This window comes from Rutidosis leptorrhynchoides, chromosome 3 (assembly GCF_046630445.1).
Source record: "Rutidosis leptorrhynchoides isolate AG116_Rl617_1_P2 chromosome 3, CSIRO_AGI_Rlap_v1, whole genome shotgun sequence".
In the NCBI taxonomy this organism is placed as follows: Eukaryota; Viridiplantae; Streptophyta; class Magnoliopsida; order Asterales; family Asteraceae; genus Rutidosis; species Rutidosis leptorrhynchoides.
Window position 1 is genome coordinate 614,395,711 of NC_092335.1, and position 18,115 is coordinate 614,413,825.

The 18,115-nt window shown below is 33.2% G+C and overlaps 1 protein-coding gene across 1 annotated transcript; it reads right to left on the bottom strand.

The window, feature by feature from the left end:
* Positions 1–4,580: 4,580 nt before the first annotated feature.
* LOC139898902 (putative transcription elongation factor SPT5 homolog 1) lies at positions 4,581–12,526 on the bottom strand. The gene is made up of 22 exons (XM_071881699.1): positions 11,997–12,526; positions 10,290–10,528; positions 10,036–10,182; positions 9,434–9,595; positions 9,269–9,352; positions 8,654–8,724; positions 8,195–8,552; positions 7,858–8,013; positions 7,656–7,753; positions 7,533–7,581; positions 7,302–7,454; positions 7,084–7,227; positions 6,887–6,983; positions 6,609–6,776; positions 6,476–6,527; positions 6,280–6,374; positions 6,115–6,193; positions 5,945–5,999; positions 5,739–5,856; positions 5,507–5,650; positions 5,221–5,321; positions 4,581–4,980 (listed from the first exon to the last, which is right to left on the bottom strand). The coding sequence occupies exons 1-22, from the start codon at positions 12,361–12,363 to the stop codon at positions 4,732–4,734; spliced, it is 3,186 nt and encodes a 1,061-aa protein (XP_071737800.1). The 5' UTR covers positions 12,364–12,526; the 3' UTR covers positions 4,581–4,731.
* Positions 12,527–18,115: the final 5,589 nt, after the last annotated feature.

The following is an 18,115-nucleotide window of genomic DNA, read 5'->3' on the forward strand; positions in this document are numbered from 1 at the left end:
CACGAGACAACCGAAAAGATAGTTCAGATTAAGAAACGAATAGAAACTTCCCGCAGCCGACAGAAGAGCTATGCTAATAAAGGTCGGAAAAATTTGGAATTCCAAGTTGGTGACAAAGTCATGTCGAAAGTATCCCCTTGGAAAGGTGTCGTTTGTTTTGGTAAACGAAGCAAACTAAGTCCGCGTTTTGTTGGACCCTTCAAGATTACTGAAAGGATCGGAACCGTGGCTTATCGATTAGAATTATCTGCTGAACTTAGCAGCGTACACGACATATTTCATGTCTCGAATCTTAAAAAGTGTCTCACTGATGACACTCTCGTTATTCCTTTGGATGACATTCGCATTGATGATAAAATGCACTTCATAGAGGAACCCGTAGAAGTCATGGACCGATCTGCTAAACGCTTAAAACAAAGCACCATACCTATTGTTAAGATCCGTTGGAATTCACGACGTGGCCCCGAGTATACCTGGGAACGTGAAGACCAAATAAAACAGAAATATCCCCATCTCTTCTCAACCGCTGATGCATCCGAGAAGTCTACCTAAAACTTCGGGACGGAGTTTTTATTAACGGGGAGGTACTGTAACTACCCTCACTTTTCGACTTCTAAATTTACTGAATTAACCCTAGGGTTATCTGCCTAACTATATGTATTAAGGGTTGTTATATACAATTAAATATTGACCGAATAGTAATTTTTAGTCAACAATGTACGCTTAAATAAATAATATATTATTAATTTATATAATTTGACATAATTTAACTAAGTATATAAACTTTGTATCACTTTTATTATTTAGTTAATGTATTATATATTTAACTATATAATAAATCCAATTATATATAAATGTAATAATATTTACAAACTTACTAAAACTATAGTTTAATAATTAAAATCATAATTATTATTAAAAATACAAAATACCGAATTATTTATTATTTTTATGCAAAATTTGTATTTATTAATTAAATAAAAAAATAAAAATAAAATAAAATAAAATATTATTGACAAATATTCTTGGAAAAGCATTAAATCAATTTGTTTATTTATAAAAAAAAATCTTTAAAATAAATGAAAAAAAAATAAATAAATAAATAAATAAATTACTTTTTAATTAAAAATTGTAATGAAAAAACTACTTTTATTATTTTATTTTATGCATTATCCCATGACCTAACATTTAATACTTTTTAATTTTAAAATCCCATTAAGAATTAAAATATTTCTTTTTCTTTTATTTATTTTATTCTTTTTACCTAATTTTTTCAAGTATAAATACCCCTCATTTCTCATTCAAACTCACACCAAAATTTCTCTCATTCTCTCTTTGAAGAATTACTACTAGTAAGTATTCTTTTCTTACTTTTTATTTTTTTACTTTTTACTTTTTACTTTTTTACTTTTTACTTTTTACTTCGGTTATTATTTTTACCGAAACATGTAAATAATGTTATAAATTATATGCAATTAAAAATAAAATAAATAACATGTATACACTATTACTATTACTAGCACCTATAACCTACTACTTATATTGTAACATAAAAACATTTTGGGATATGTATTAGAGATGTATAGATCTTCGAACTTTCTTGACGAATGATTTCTATGAGATTCTAGGCAGAGGGTTTGGATTTCCGATTTAAAGGGTCCTATGGCTCAAGCCCCTAGATCTAAATTAGTCATTCGAAGGGAAAGGGGTGATTGGAAGCTTATCTAATACGGCAAGTATCCTAAAATGGAAAACACTGATAAAAGTATAAACTCTCTAGTCATAGAAACTTAGTAAAATAAGAAACTTTCTAAAAATAGAAACTTTATAAAAATAGTAACTTACTAGGAATAGAAACTTAGTAAAACAAACTATACTTAAACACATACTTAAACTTAAACATGGGCAAAACACTTAACTACTCTTAAATGTCAATAGGATGACTTTCCTGCTCAACTCTCTCTCTACTTACTAAGGTGAATTCATAGCCCCTCTTTATTGCTAGCAAACTTACTTACTTTTGGGGTGAGACACATGCTGTTTTTACTTTTTACAACTTAGACACAAGTACCAAACTACTAAACTGTGATATGTTGGGCTATGACCAGCAAGTCCCCAACCGACAAGTATAAACGATAACTTGTTACGGGGCAAACTTGAAAGTCTAGTCTAAATACAAGTACCAACTATTAAACTGTGATATGTTGGGCTATGACCAGCAAGTCCCCAACTGACAAGTATAAACAATAACTTGTTGCGAGGAAAACTTGAAAGTCTAGTCTAAATATCAGTACCAAACTGTTAAACTATGCTATACCCGGCTATGTCCGACTAAGTCCCTACAGTGATATTTTTAATTGCCTCGGCATTCTTAATTATTGGGGATAGGCCTATCGGGAGTAACGTCCCCGATACATTTGACTAAGTCTTTGTATTACTTAATAATGAAATTAAACCGACAAGGACAGACACAACTTGTCATGGGGCAAACTTGAACGTTTAGTCTAAATATCACGCATTGGCATAACTTTTTGATCCTGCGGGAGATCAACTTTACAAACTAAATCTTGTGGTCTAAAAAAACGGTCAAACTTTTTGTTAAACCTATGAACTTCACTCAACCTTTTTGGTTGACACTTTAGCATGTTTTGTCTCAGGTGCTGTTTGATTCAAGCTCTTATACTTACTGCGTATGTGATGCTACTTGGACATAGGATCAAGAGATATCGCATTTATTACTTCTGCATGTGAACATTTACGTTATTGTTATTCCTGTCATTGTAACGACATTTCATTTTCCGCTGCGTACTCATTAAAGTTAAATTCATCATTTAGTTTTGTTCTCGTTTATTATAATATGTTGGTATGTTTTGATATTAGTGACGTTCCTTCCAGACCCTATTGGGAGGACGTTACACGTTTTGCGACCTAACGACACCTCACAAATAAAACCGTCCGTTTTGGCCATATCAGCTTCGCTTAAAAAAGATAAGTAAATGAACACCATTATCCCTTTGGTTGATATTTGGCAGATGATATATATCATGATTGGACAACACTAATAAAGGAATATTCGACTCCTATTGAGAAACAACAAATCAAATTTATCAAATTTCAAGCAAGTGCACGAAAGGGCGTGGAGCGTACATTTGGTGTTCTACAGGGAGGTTTGCTATTTTAATTACTCCGACACGAGTTATGAGTGTCAACAAGATAAGAAGGATAATTAATTATTGTATTATTTTGCACAACATGATACAAGATAACGGGTTTGCATTAAGTAGATGGAAAGAAGAATGACTTCAATAATAAAGAAAACATGCCTTGTCGGAATATTAGGAGAAGAGTCAAGGATCGTCGATCAAGAGAAAAGGAAATCAGTGATAAAGACGTACACGATCAACTACGTGGAGATCTAATGGAGCATATTTGAAGACTTCAAACAAACTTTCGTACTACAAACTAGCCGTTATCTATGTTTAATGTTTTTCAATACTTTTAGATAACTTATCTAGGAAGGAGCCATCGTAACTGCTCGCCATCGGAATAGTAGTTAAGCAACTAATTATTGTCATTTTTAAATTTTATATTTTCTAAATTAACTTTTTATTATTTATGAATTTTAAATTATGTAACGTTTTAATCATTTACGAATGAATATTTTAAATAAACCTAAGTATTTTATTAAAAACGGAAAATCAAAATTAAATGTCACATCGTCATCATTTCTCAACACATTCCCCATTACAACCCCCCTTTCTCCCATCATTGTCATGTGAGAGAATACCCAAAAGTACCCCTCATTCACTCCACGTCAACGCCACCATTATCTATGATCGAAGGTTCAACTACCCTGCTGCCTTCCCTCGCGCCCGCAACAAAAACTTTTCATGTCGCGAAATCTGCTCGAGTTGAACCATTAACTCTTGTTTCAACGACTTCACAATCCCAAAAGATTCTGTTTTCGTTATTCTATAACTTTACCTATATTACTTGGAATAACTCGATTTAATCGTCAACCACACCACGATTAAAGAAAGATTAAACTCGTGTTATAGTTTATGATATCAACGTATATAATTATAATGCTATCAATTCGCCCTCTAATAAATAAGTTCAAACTCTATCAAAAAAATGACAAAAGTTATATATAGTGTAACAATTTGATTGCATTAATTATTTTGCCAAAAAACAGGAATCAAAATAAATAAAAAGACTAGCCAACAAAAATATTTGGAAGGCGATCAATCGGAAAGTGGGGCTTCATAGTTGATATGCACCCTTACTTTATTGATTTCCAAAAACTAACAGTGTTTCAGTACACTATTCTTTGTTTTTTATAAGTGGACAACTATTCCACTTTTGCAGTAGACACTATCCATCTATACACTTGAGTAATGTAGTGTTTATTGCATAAGTATATATTTTAAAGTATAAAAGGCATATTCAGTAGTCAGTACCCAGTACACACGAAGATGCTCTTGAGTATTACTCCGTATATTTATCGACTGGCCTTCATAACAATAAACAAAATAACACCATGACACCATTTATATGTTGAAACACAAAAAATACTCCGTAGTACATCAAATATCTTGCTCATATATAAAAAGTATCTTATATGTTATAGATCTGAATAACAAAAATAACCAACTTTAGACTGACCAAGTTTTGGAAGCTCAAAATGACATATCCAAAATAATGTACATATACTAGAGGATACTTGGAAACTTATGATGAATGTGCTAACTTGGCTAAAATTACCATATCTAATATTTTTACGTCAAGGGTATCATCCACCTTGACGATACCATCGGTGCCATCAACACCGATAAGCTTTCCTGTTGACCCACGCTGGGGTCCACCCATTATCTTGATTTTGTCCGACTTCCTTGGCACTACAACCTCAATGTCATTGGGATTGGCCGTGATCATTTCACCATTCCCGCTTGAACCAAGAGCTACTCGACACGCACCATCCTGAAACACAACAAAACACACACTTATAAACACTTGTTTACACTTGTTGCCATGTTGAATCAGTAACATAACCTATAGCAATAAATATTCTAGTATAGTTATGTTTTTACTTTCTTTTTCACATATTAACACCTAACTGTACATCAGTACTTGTGTTAAAAATCTGCTAAGATAACATATGAAGGGACATACTTCCGCTACCAAATCATTGGTAAACGTAGGAAGTCAAAAACAACGTACCAGAAGCACTTCTCGAATGACACCAATAGCACCATCTTCACCTGATCTTCGGACATTGACCAATATATCTGGCAGAAACCACGGCCCGTCATTATCACCACCTGCAAACACCATCCCACCCATCAATTATATCCACATTATTTCATAAAGAAATTTGCCTTGCCCTTTGGAATTTTAAATCTACCAAAACTTTCAATCTGTCCAATTAAATTGATTTACACCTCCAGCTATTACACACACATCATGCACACATAATATGTTGGAAGCATACAGAAATGGAACTCACCAACTACAGGTGACATAATATCCAACCCTCCACCTCCAGGAGTCATAGGTTGACCACCAGGAGTACCAGGTAAATAAGCAGAACTTGGTGTCATGGGCGGCTGTCCGCCAGGTGTCGATGGCAGATATGGGCTTGGAGCATTAGCTGTAGTAGCATAATAATAGACATTAACATAGTTGAACCAAATATAATTTTATGTCAAATCAAAAGCATTTTTCATGACGGATGTTACCATAGGAAGGGTTACTATCCCTTGGTGTGCCAGCTTCACTATAACTCCCACTGGGAGTGTTGGCCCATCCCGAACCGGGAGTCGGTGCTTCATATGCTCTTGAACGAGGACTTCCAGGCTGCATTCAAAATAAAAATATTAAAAATAATAATCACAACATAATATACCTTAATCTAGACCATATCAAAGGGGGTAAACGTGCTCACCTGATATTGAGGACTAGCTCCCCAAGAACCAGGGTTTCCATCTTCCCATGAATCCCTAATATAACATATAATAAATAATAAACAATAATTTGTATTTATATAATAAAATACACAGGCATTGCATACTCTTGTTTAGACATCATAAATAATATCTCACGGAAAATACTAACCTTGCAGGACTCATTGGTGCATATGGATTCCATGCTCTATCACGCATAGGAGTCCTCATGCCATCATGAATAGGTGTTGCTGATAAAATATAATTGCACACATTAAACATGAAAAGATATTATGATCCATCAATAAGACCGTATAGTAATATATGAAAAACCAACCTCCGGGATCTCTCATAGGTGTCATATACGGATGGAGTGGAGTTCGTGAAGGATGCATAGGTGTCTCACTTCCAGACCCATATCTATGTGAATCACTGGTAAAGTATACAAACATTAATAATATATTAATATCCGATTATCCAATTTGCAGTAATGGAAAAGATAAAAAAAAAACTTATAAGGTATCTAACTATACCGGTATGGGGTCGTGGTAGTATTCACAATGTCGGCTATTTTAGTGCGATCGACTGCAGAGTGAAGGGCAGAAGTTTTAAATTAATGCTTATCAACGGCGGTATATAAAGAGTGAAAAGGGAATAAAAGCTTGCCTGTAACAACCCTCATTTGTGACTCCAATTCAACCCGGATTGATGTTCCATTAACATCAACAACCCGCCCTTTGTATCCTTTGAAAGGACCCAATCGTATTTTGATGCTTCTTCCAACTAAAGAATCTTTCCCTCCTCTTCCGCCACCTCTAAATTGCCTCCCACCACCTACATCAATGTCAAATGCTGATTAGAGTACCCAAAAAATAACCTACTTTTAATTAAAATTTGAACTCATTAAAAGATATATATAAAAAATAAACTAGAGTGCAACATACCTAGTGGTGGACCTCCTCTACCTGGAGATCTTACAGGAGAATTAGGAAGACGAGTGGGAGTCCTAAGTTGAGCAACCCTTGACTGCAGAGGATTGCCCTATACAAGTTGAGTAATAAATGTATTATTTAATGGATCAAGAAAAGGCGAACATATAATAAAATTATCAACACTAACAATAGAATTGAATGATACATACATTTCGATCACCATTTGCCCTAGAACCACCAACAAGTACACATGACTGAGATTTAGCACATATAAACCCTGCATGCTCTAGATGATGACGATCAAAGATGAACAGAATTCCTCTATAGATATGTTCAACGGGACCTTGTCTTCCCTGTATAAAAATAAATATATTTATTATATTCAGCAGACAGAACACCTTCTAATAAAAAAGTCAAAGAGACTTACCTTGCATGGACCATCAAGAACTTTAACCACGTCTTTTACGGATATCGTATTTTTAAACCGATCCTGGGCAGAAATTTTCCTATCAATTTTGTATTTAATATCTCGAAGCCTCACGAGCTGAACTTCAGCTCGGTCAGCAACACCTTTCAGCACCTGCAGGCAAAAACTACATTATAATCTCAATTCAACAATTTGCAAGTAGATGTCGCAAAATGGTCTAAAACCACTAACCTGAAAGGCTTCACTATCGACCCGTATTATTACACCAAAGTTCGAATTGCTGCACATAGTAGATAAATATAAGATTTCTAGCTTAGAGAAAGCATCAAGCAACAAGTGTAAACGAAAGCTTACTCCAGTTGAACAAGATCATGGAGCTCAAAATCCCCAATTTTTGTAATGCCAGATGTCACTTCAGAACTCTCCACAACATTGTCGGAGAATACACGTAGCTATCATCACATAAAGGGCATCAGAAGGGCATAAAGGGAATTTCATTATATCACAGGAAAAGAAAGATTTTAGAACAAAGCTAATTAATAATTTCAGTACTTACAACTTCCTTAGTGGTATCTGACACAATGTTGACCAAATGTCCCTGAACGGTGACAACCATTCCGGTCACACCTTCTTGAGCACCAGAAACAACTTTCACGTGATTCCCCGGCTCAAAATACTTGCAAAGCTCCCTTTCACTTACAGCAAGAGTTTGCTGCATGCGGAAAATAGATATTTGAACATTAATCTAATTTTCAGATAAAGAAAATAGTATGCTGAATGCATTTAAAAGTCATAGAGTTCTTATTGACCCATTCCAGGTTGAAACTAAAATAGTAAACAGACCCATTTGTGACAATGTTAATTTAAAGCAAACAGAAGATATAAATACTTACTGGAAGGCCGGCTTCATTTGGTTTGATATGAACAGTCCCTTCTTCAACTTTTTCCACCCATCCCTTTAGATTTTTCAGGTCCCCTTTAATAACAATAACTCTATCACCTTTCATAAAATGTCCTTTCTTTCTGTTTGCGAAAAGTGTTGACAAACTTGCAATATCACCATCCCCGTTCTCATTAGGTTGTCGGAACTTTTCAAGTTCATCAAAACTAGGCTGTATATTCTGGGTGCTTATTGATTTCATGGATACAGTTTTATACAAGAAGCCATCCTTGAACATCATGCCATTTATGTTCTCAAAGTAATCACCAGTCATTGGATCCCGTCTACGCTCAACACGTATATTCATTTCTCTGGACATTTTTCAAAGAGAAAGAATGAAAAATAGATTAACATTAGTAATACAGAGAAAATAATGACATGCATAAAAATTATTACAAAAAACGAGGCCCACCTAGCTTCATCAACGTTCATAAAGCGAGGTGGAGGAGTAAATGCCTTTTTCTTCTGAACTTCCCTACCTTCCTGAAATGGGGAAGCAACAACATAACTGTAAACAACTTGTCAAGGATATATATTCCAGTCAAATGTAGGATCTTGACACGAATATAGTAGATATAGAGATGGTAATATCGACATATTTCCTCAAAAAGTGGTCAAATCAGGTTATGTTTAGTTCTGATATACCAGCTAATTAAGAAAATTAGCAAAAAGCAATCAAGTTGTTCACATTCCAAAAAATATTCTAACGGAAAGTTCCTCCTAATGCATTCTATTAAATAAGATTATTATTATTAGTAACTGATTATTAAGTAACTGTAACTTAACCCAAAAGAAACGTTGCAGGGCAGCCCGAACCTGCGTGTACCCACAAAATTACCCGTGTGGACCCTTTACCCAGGCTCCTACTTTGTCAAGTCTCCTTTTAAGTATCAAGATGGATAAAGTTCCTTTGTGAAAAACTAAAGATAACTTCAATCAAACAGAACATAAAAATATTCGCAAATTATCCAGCAGCCAAGCACTGTAATACAGCAATGAATATCAAAACGGAACATAATACACGCACCAATTTGTTTGCCAAGGCCTGTAAGTCGATCCGTGGAATTAGTTTCACAGTTACTCTCTGTCGAACATTATCCACATCCACAACCTACAACAAAAGAAACTTTTATTTCACAAAGTAACGCAATAAAGTATATTCCTTGGTGAAAAACAAAATAAGGTTTGTTACCTTAGCAAGGTCTCCTTTATATGTTCCAATCTTCATTCTGACCCAAGTGTCCCTAGAAATATCAATTGCCTTACTCTCAACTGATAGAACATCTGTCATTTCCTTTATAGGGACTAGCAAAATCTTGCTGCCAGTATAAATATTACGCATACCCTTGCAAGCCTGAAAATTCCCACATATAAACAAAAGGTAAGGGATCTTCCAAATTTTTTGTTAATGTACCTAGTAATATATTAAAGGGTATTACCGGTAGGTTAACCAAACATACAAAAAAGAATTAATTCTAATCCATTATCTAGAACCTAAAAATAAACCAATTATGCTCGAAACTGTTTAACTAGAATTTAGATTTCAGTTATCCAGTTAACCACTTGGCCTTTTTCTACTAGAATAAAAAACTGATTGGAGATATTAGACTGAAATAGGTTTAATATATTCTAGAGATGTTGAGCATATCCAAAACAAAAAAAGACATAAAATTATGAGACACGTGTAACCTAACAGATATTACAAAAATAACAGTTCAATCAACCAAAAAGTGATAACAGTTTAGCAGCTTTCAATCTCATATTTCTTTTACAATTAACAAGCATGAAGCATACCTCTTTCACATGGGCTTCTTTATCTGCTTCAATATAGATGTAGTTCTTCAAATGGTCAAGAGCAATGGCAGATCTTATCTGCAACTCAGGACCTCTATCAATACATTTCTGCATTAAACAAACAGCTACCTCTCTCTCATGACCAATCTAGCACATAATGGTAAGAACATATGATTAACAAACTAGTTTTACATGATAATAGTAAAATAGTACTCGTAATAGTATTATACTATAGACAAAGCTTTATAACATACCGCACATTTCACCATCCACAACTTTGGATCACGAACCGATGGTAAGAGAGCTTGTTGTTCCACCTCAGTCTGATCATCATCATCATATTCTGTACGATTCCTGGCAAACCTCTCTTGAATTATTCTCTCAAGAGCTTCAACATCTTCCTGGTCCTCTTCTCGTGAAAGCAAAGGACGGTGATGCATCCTTCTTGCATCCGCTTCATCATGTAGATCAACTCTCTCATTCACGATGAAGTCTGTTCATCAAAAGGCCCATCAGAAAATGCATATGAACAAGTAATTAAGCCAAGACAGATGAATTCAGAGTGGAAGAGATAAGTAACGGGAGACGTGGCAACGTACATCCTTCCTTATGGTAGAAAAAACAAAGGTGTTCAAAGAAACTTAAGCAATATCTTACTTATAATTTGTTAATTAGTAACAAGAATATTAATATAAAAAAGGTTTCTTCAAGAAAAACTACATCATAAACTCATAAAAGATCATAAAAAATTAGAGACCAACAAAAAGTCATAGCTAGCCCGAATAGAAGTAAGATAAGATATAGATTAACATCATGATACAGTACACAAAACTAAGAACAGAAAATTGGCAAGACTTACAAAATGATTAATACTCTAAAAAGGATACACTATAACACAATGTATTAAACTCCAATCACTTTGCTATTGTACATATTGCACCAAGAAACTTCTTTTTGTATGTACTGGACATACAAACTTACTCATTAATGCATCCACTAACATGTAAAACAGGTGCGCAGCTTTTACAAATTTGTGACTTATTTTCTTAAATAGAACAAGAAGCCACATGAGCCGCAACATCAGCAGTGAACAAGGTAAATTAAAACTAAGTGTAAAAAGTTTTTACATACAATAGCGCTTGAAACAAACACATACAATAGCAAAATGATGAATGTTTGATACATTCCTATGTAGTTCTCCCTCACTATATATCAAGAAAAGCATCCATGATAATACGAAATATCCAGTCGAGAAGAAGCGAGTGCAAAGAACAATAAAAGCATTAATGCATTAAAATAACGAAGACAACATAAGAAGCCTCGGCTATCATTTGGTAATAACTACAGTATTTTTATACAAACATATGTGACTAGTAGTCAAAGAAGCTATAACAGATAAAAAGTAGGCGAGGATTGGGCCTTGGCAGTCATATACTTGATACAAGGTTACATCGATTGATATAAAGTTCACAAATACCTAGATAACCTAACAATACATGTACATATCTTTCTCATTTGTTCAATCTACCTTCCATCGTTTATAAACGATCAATAGAAAAACGTAAAGATATAAGCTGATTATCATATAATAAGAGTTGATCGGACAAAATGATGACGAATTACAATTGATAACTGCAAAGACTACTGTAAATTTTAGTTGCCTCTTCCATAACTAGTCAAATACATGACAAATTGCTCAGTAATCCCGTATGTATGAAGGATCAAATATTAGGTCAAACATAAATAAAAACTAATCTGTGAAAATTAGATGCAATGCATATGCATCAAAAGTTTAACTAATTGTTCTATGAATGGTGCAGATAAGTTCTAACGATTCTTATATTACTTAAGTTTCTTATTGGAAGTTGAAACCCTAGAGAAAATACTTGATGAATGAAATAATAAGTGATACTAAAATAATAATGTTAAAAACAAATAAAAAAAGAACAAGAAACCCTAACCATCTTCGCCGTCTTCATCTTCTTCATCTTCAGCATCAGAATCCACATCCGCTTCAAGTTCAAAAAAACCAGCACCAGATGCCTTTTTCGCTGCTTTTCCACCACCACGACTACCGCGCCGGCGACTACCGCCATAATCTTCATCATCTTCATCAAACTCTTCTTCTTCTTCCTCTTCATATTCATCTTCATCTTCCTCAGCAGCATCATCAATAAAATCAGATCTCCTTCTCTTACGTTCACCACCACCACCACCACCACCGCGGCTACTGCCGTAATCTTCGTCAATTGCATCGGCATCCTCCTGTTCCTCCTCCTCCTCCTCCTCCTCTACATCATCTTCGTACTCGTCTCGTCCACGCGCCATTGTAATTTTACCGGAAGAAGTTTAGCGACGAATTCAATTTCCTTATTATCGCAATTTCAGGTAGTTTTGGAGATATGGAACCCTAGAAAGGGAGTTCGGGGAAGGGAGTTGTATTGTATTTGGATGGAAATTGATATGCGGGTCGGGATTATTTTTATCCGCGTGAATTATGGACCGACATTTTTTGTGATCGGTCAGAGCATAGCAACTGAGAATTTATTGACAATAAACCAATAACCGGGCCGGATAACGGGTCAAGTTGATTCGGGTTAAATTCATGGGTTACATCGGTTGAGTTGAAACAGATCACACAGGTCCATGGGCCAACCTTTTAATTAGATCAGATGATTCTAATCAAATTCGGTTTGGATCGGATTGAACCCAAAAAATTTTTGTAAACAATTTCTTGTATGAAATTCTTTTAACCTTTTTAGCTATAAAATTAATTTAAATTAAAAAAAATAGTAAGGAATTATTTAATGTGTCACCTTATAAGACAACTAGATCCGAACCGGCCCGCGCGATGCGGCGGGTCCTTTCGGATTAAATATTCATATTTAATGTAGCGGTTTGTGTTTATAAAATTAAAAACACGTTGTGGCGGATGTGTGTGGTTACACGTGGTTAGTACCTAGTATACCTAATGACGTGCACGTTTTTAACGGCAGAAAAATCGCGTAATTTGGGTTGTTTATTATACGTGCATTTATATATATATAAGATAGCCTGAAATATTTACTGGTTTTTAAAAAACGTCTGTTTCACATATAGTTAGTTGCATTGTGTTCGTAAAATTATATCGAGTTGAACGGTGATGTCGGAAAAATTTAACGTGTGAAGAGCCGGAAGATATGTGCCGTTAAAATTTTGGGTGGAGTTTGTTTAAGTTTTATTAATAAAATAATAAATTTTCATTTTTTACCCTTGAAAAATTGACAAATTTAACATTCTTTGAGGGGTGGTATTATAAATTTGTTGTGAGTGTCGTTTGAAAAGCTTAAGGAAAATAAAACGATTAAAAATGGCACCTGTTTTAGTATTTAGAGGATTAATTACTACATGTGAGATTTGTATCCCAACAAAAATTCTTAATAATTCGGTATCATGTTTCTCCTTGATTTTTCATATTTACCCATATATTTGAATTATTAATTAAAGTGACAAGATAACAAGTATAATTGAAAGAATTATGTGTAATAATTATCTATAGATATATTGGTGAAAGGATGAGTTGTAGTTTTAGTGTTAACTTTTGTAGTTTAGTGATGTGTGTTTACATTGCTTTTTTATTAACTATATTTTATAGTATTATATTACTTATTACTATATACTATATTAGTTATTACTTCCTTAATTTATTAACTACTATTATTATTCTTATTAGACTTAATTACGCCAATCATCCCTAAAGTTTAACATAAATTTCATCCTTGGCCCTAAAGTTTTTTTCCCATGCAAACCCTTAATGTTTTGATTTGGTTTCAAATTCGTCCCTAGAACTAACATCCATTAAGTCATTATCATTAGTCTAAATTATAGGAGGCCAGTTTGGTCATTTTATGTTAAATAGTAATAAACCCTACTAGAGTCATTTACAATTCAGGCATAAATACAACAGTATATATAAATGGGGTCAGGTAATCAAGTTTGTAACTATATGGTTCTTGAATGCTTACTTGGTTTTCTTTGAATATATACTGTAGAGCCACACTCAACGCATATAAAATGCTAATAACATATTTCACTCAAGTATTAGCGAACCTATGTCTTTACTTTTATAAAGTGTTTTGGGACTTGCATAAACAATAGATGATACGCCAGAAGCTGATTGCACAAGACGACTCCTTAAAGATAATTGTTAGATTACTTGTATTTTCCCAATAAATTTGTTCTTTTCAACTTCTCAATCATTGAAACGTTGATTTGTAGCTAACTCAAGTGACTTATTACAAAACATAACAAAGGGCAATAAGATGTAAAATCTAGCCTTCATGGAAAATTGAAGTCGATTTCTGATCAATTCAAACAATATATACGTCACCAGACCTCACGAGAGATTTCTATCATGCTCTATGGTTTACAAGAAAAAACTGGTGTATACATGTTAAACTTACGTAATGATTTGTCAAAGTCCTTCAGCATGAAATGCGGGTATGCAAATATCTTAATTGCATTTTGTTATGTAATTCAGATAGGCTATACACAATTACATATTTTAATAATAACGCTTCGAATGATCATTTAACTACTTACAGGCACCGGGATGCAAGCTTAAAGCGTTGGACCAAACGAACTTGACACGTAGCAATTTATGCTCTGCTAGTAGTAATAACACCAAAATGCTTCTAAATGATGAAAATCGATACTAATTTATAGTGGTTACAAATTGGTAAAAGTGGAAAATTGACAGGTCTGCGGTTTGTCGGGTTAACTACCTTATATATTTGTCATTTTGTTCAACAGTTATATTTATCTTGGAATTAGATGTAACGTAAGTCTCGTTACTTATATATTTGTCTTGCATTCTGAGTAAAACGATTTATGAGGTCTTATGCATTAAAAATTTAAAATACACTATGGAAGAATCTTGACCCATTATCTCTTAACCTTCTCTTTTATCTTCTTGCATGTGAGAGATAAATTTAAACCCAAATTGATTCATAAAGATAATTACAAAGTAATAATTTCTTATTGTTTATCATAAAATGACCAAACTGTCCTCCTATAATTTAGACTAACGATAATGACTTAACGGATGTTAGTTGTAGGGACGAATTTGAAACCAAATTAAAACATAAAGGGTTAGCATGAGAAAATAAAACTTTAGGGCCCAGGGTGAAATTTATGTTAAACTTTAAGGATGATTGGCACAATTAAGTCTTCTTCTTCTTATTATTATCACTAACATATATGAAATATATATATATATATATATATATATATATATATATATATATATATATATATATATATATATATATATTATAATTGTTCTTATTATTATTATTATCACTAACATATATATATATATATATATATATATATATATATATATATATATATATATATATATTGGTGAAAGGATGAGTTGTAGTTTTAGTGTTAACTTTTGTAGTTTAGTGATGTGTGTTTACATTGCTTTTTTATTAACTATATTTTATAATATTATATTACTTATTACTATATACTATATTAGTTATTACTTCCTTAATTTATTAACTACTATTATTATTCTTATTATTATTATGATCACTAACATACATACATATATATATATATATATATATATATATATATATATATATATATATATATATATATATATATACTTATTATTGTCATTATTATTATTATTTTATTATTATTATTATTATTATTATTATTATTATTATTATTATTATTATTAATATATTGGTGAAAGGATAAGTTGTAGTTTTAGTGTTAACTTTTGTAGTTTAGTGATGTGTGTTCACATTGCTTTTTTAATTAACTATATATTATATTACTTATTACTATATACTATATTAGTTATTACTTCCTTAATTTATTTACTACTATTATTATTCTTATTATTATTATCACTAATATGTATGGAATATATATATATATATATATATATATATATATATATATATATATATATATATATATATATATACTTATTATTGTCATTATTATTATTATTATTGTTATTATTATTATTATTATTATTATTATTATTATTATTATTATTACTATTGTCATTTGTATCAATCGTGAATGTGATTTAGAGCGATGTATTAACTACTTATGACAACAAACTACCGTCAACAACAAATGCAAAATAGACGCAGCGACGCGCGTCCACATACTTCTTGTTAATCTTATATGTAACAATTCTTTTATCATAGGTTCTTATTACACACATTAGACAAACCCAAATAGTAAAAGTAAATTATGAGAATCTAAATACGTTCATTTAAATAGGGAAATTAGCCAAGATACACTTTTTTCAAAGTCTTCAAACAATATACACCTTTTTCAAAAAAAAAATGCATATACACCATTAGATCAAGCATCAGTTTGGTAGACCACGGGTAGAGTGGTCGACTACACCTTTTTTGCCTGTAGTCGACCATTTGTTGGTAGACCACTTCAAAATGATGGTTGACTACATAGTCTACCAAACATTCAAAGAAATTGGTCGACTACTTTAACAAGGTGGTCAACTACATAATCTACCACGGAGTTGTTCAACTACCTCACAATGATGGTTGACTACATAGTCTACCAAATATAAAAAAAAAGAGTTTGTGACAACCCGACAAAATCTTCATTGACGGTGCCGTCAACTTAGGTCCCGTTACGTGGTCATAGTCCCTAAATGAGACGCGTTGACCAAAATTATGTCGCATTCATTTGAAACGTATACGACTTGCAAAGTTTAAGTTACCAAAAGGTTCGACAACGAGTTTAAGTTTACAAAAGTTAATAAGTATAAATGAAATAACCTGCGACATAATATAAGTTGAAAATCACGATTTCTATAAATAGCCTAACTATGTATGATTTAAGTTTGAATCCAAAGGTGCTATCACTAGCGTATACATGTATGCTTGACCCCAAGCAAGTAATCAAAGTGTGCGGAAGCATGTATCAAGTAGCCAAGTATGAACCTGAGAAACATATAGAAAACTGTCAACGAAAAACGTTGGTGAAATCATAGGTGTATTTGTAAACGTTGTTTTTGAACCATAAGATTTAGTATATGTTGATTATCCAAATCGTTTGCATTCCAAAGTTGTTGTATGTTTGCCGAGCACCCAATTATCAAGGCTTAACTGAATGGTACCTATGAATCATAGTGTTAGAACCTACACTATACCCGAAAATATATTTCATCCACCGACGGTAGCGAACCGTCCGAATGAGGGTTCGTCAAACCCGTATGGCTACACAACATAAGTTCACGCTTACACTTACACCCTGCAAGTGTAACTAATGATACTTGGACTTGAGGATTTTTGTTCTAACTCGTGCGTGGAATGTTTGTCTCGTACTTGTGTTCAAAGTATAAGGTATAAACCGTATATGTTTCTCATCCCATGATTTAAAAGTATAAAAGTTGTTGAAAAGATGAGACTATGATCTCGCTGTAGTTGCATGCCAAAGTACTTGTAATTAAACGTTGTGCAAATGAAAGTTGCTTAGCCTTGACCTAAACAAATTATTTGTATCAATTACCGGTTACGACACAAGGTCGGGCGAAATGTGTTCAATTAGTCCTATGGCTCGTTATGACTCGATTATATAGCATGTGAATCAAGTTGTCAAGTTTCATGCAAGAATCAAGTATAGAGAAAGGTTAAAATGATTAAACAAAGTATTGGTTAAGTTTGAATAAAAGTCAACTTTGGTCAAGTCAAAGTCAACGAAAAAATCAACACGTTCGGGTCGGGTCTCGGACAATTTTCTGAGCTAATTAATCATATATGAGCATGTTAGAACAAGTTACATGTTAATCGGAGGTGCGTAGCATAGTTAGAAATTATCGTGAAACGACAAATTTGAACAGCCCCCAATCCAGGCAAATGCCGCGCCGCGCCAAAGGTGGGCCGCGCTGCGACAATACACGTGGGCTGATCCCTGGGCTGTTTCAAGTGTTCAAGTCTCAAACCAAACTTCATTTTAACACAACTAATGAACCGTAAACACTTAAAACGCATGTCAACTGTGACGATCGCTCCAAATCCATATGGACGAACACGTCATT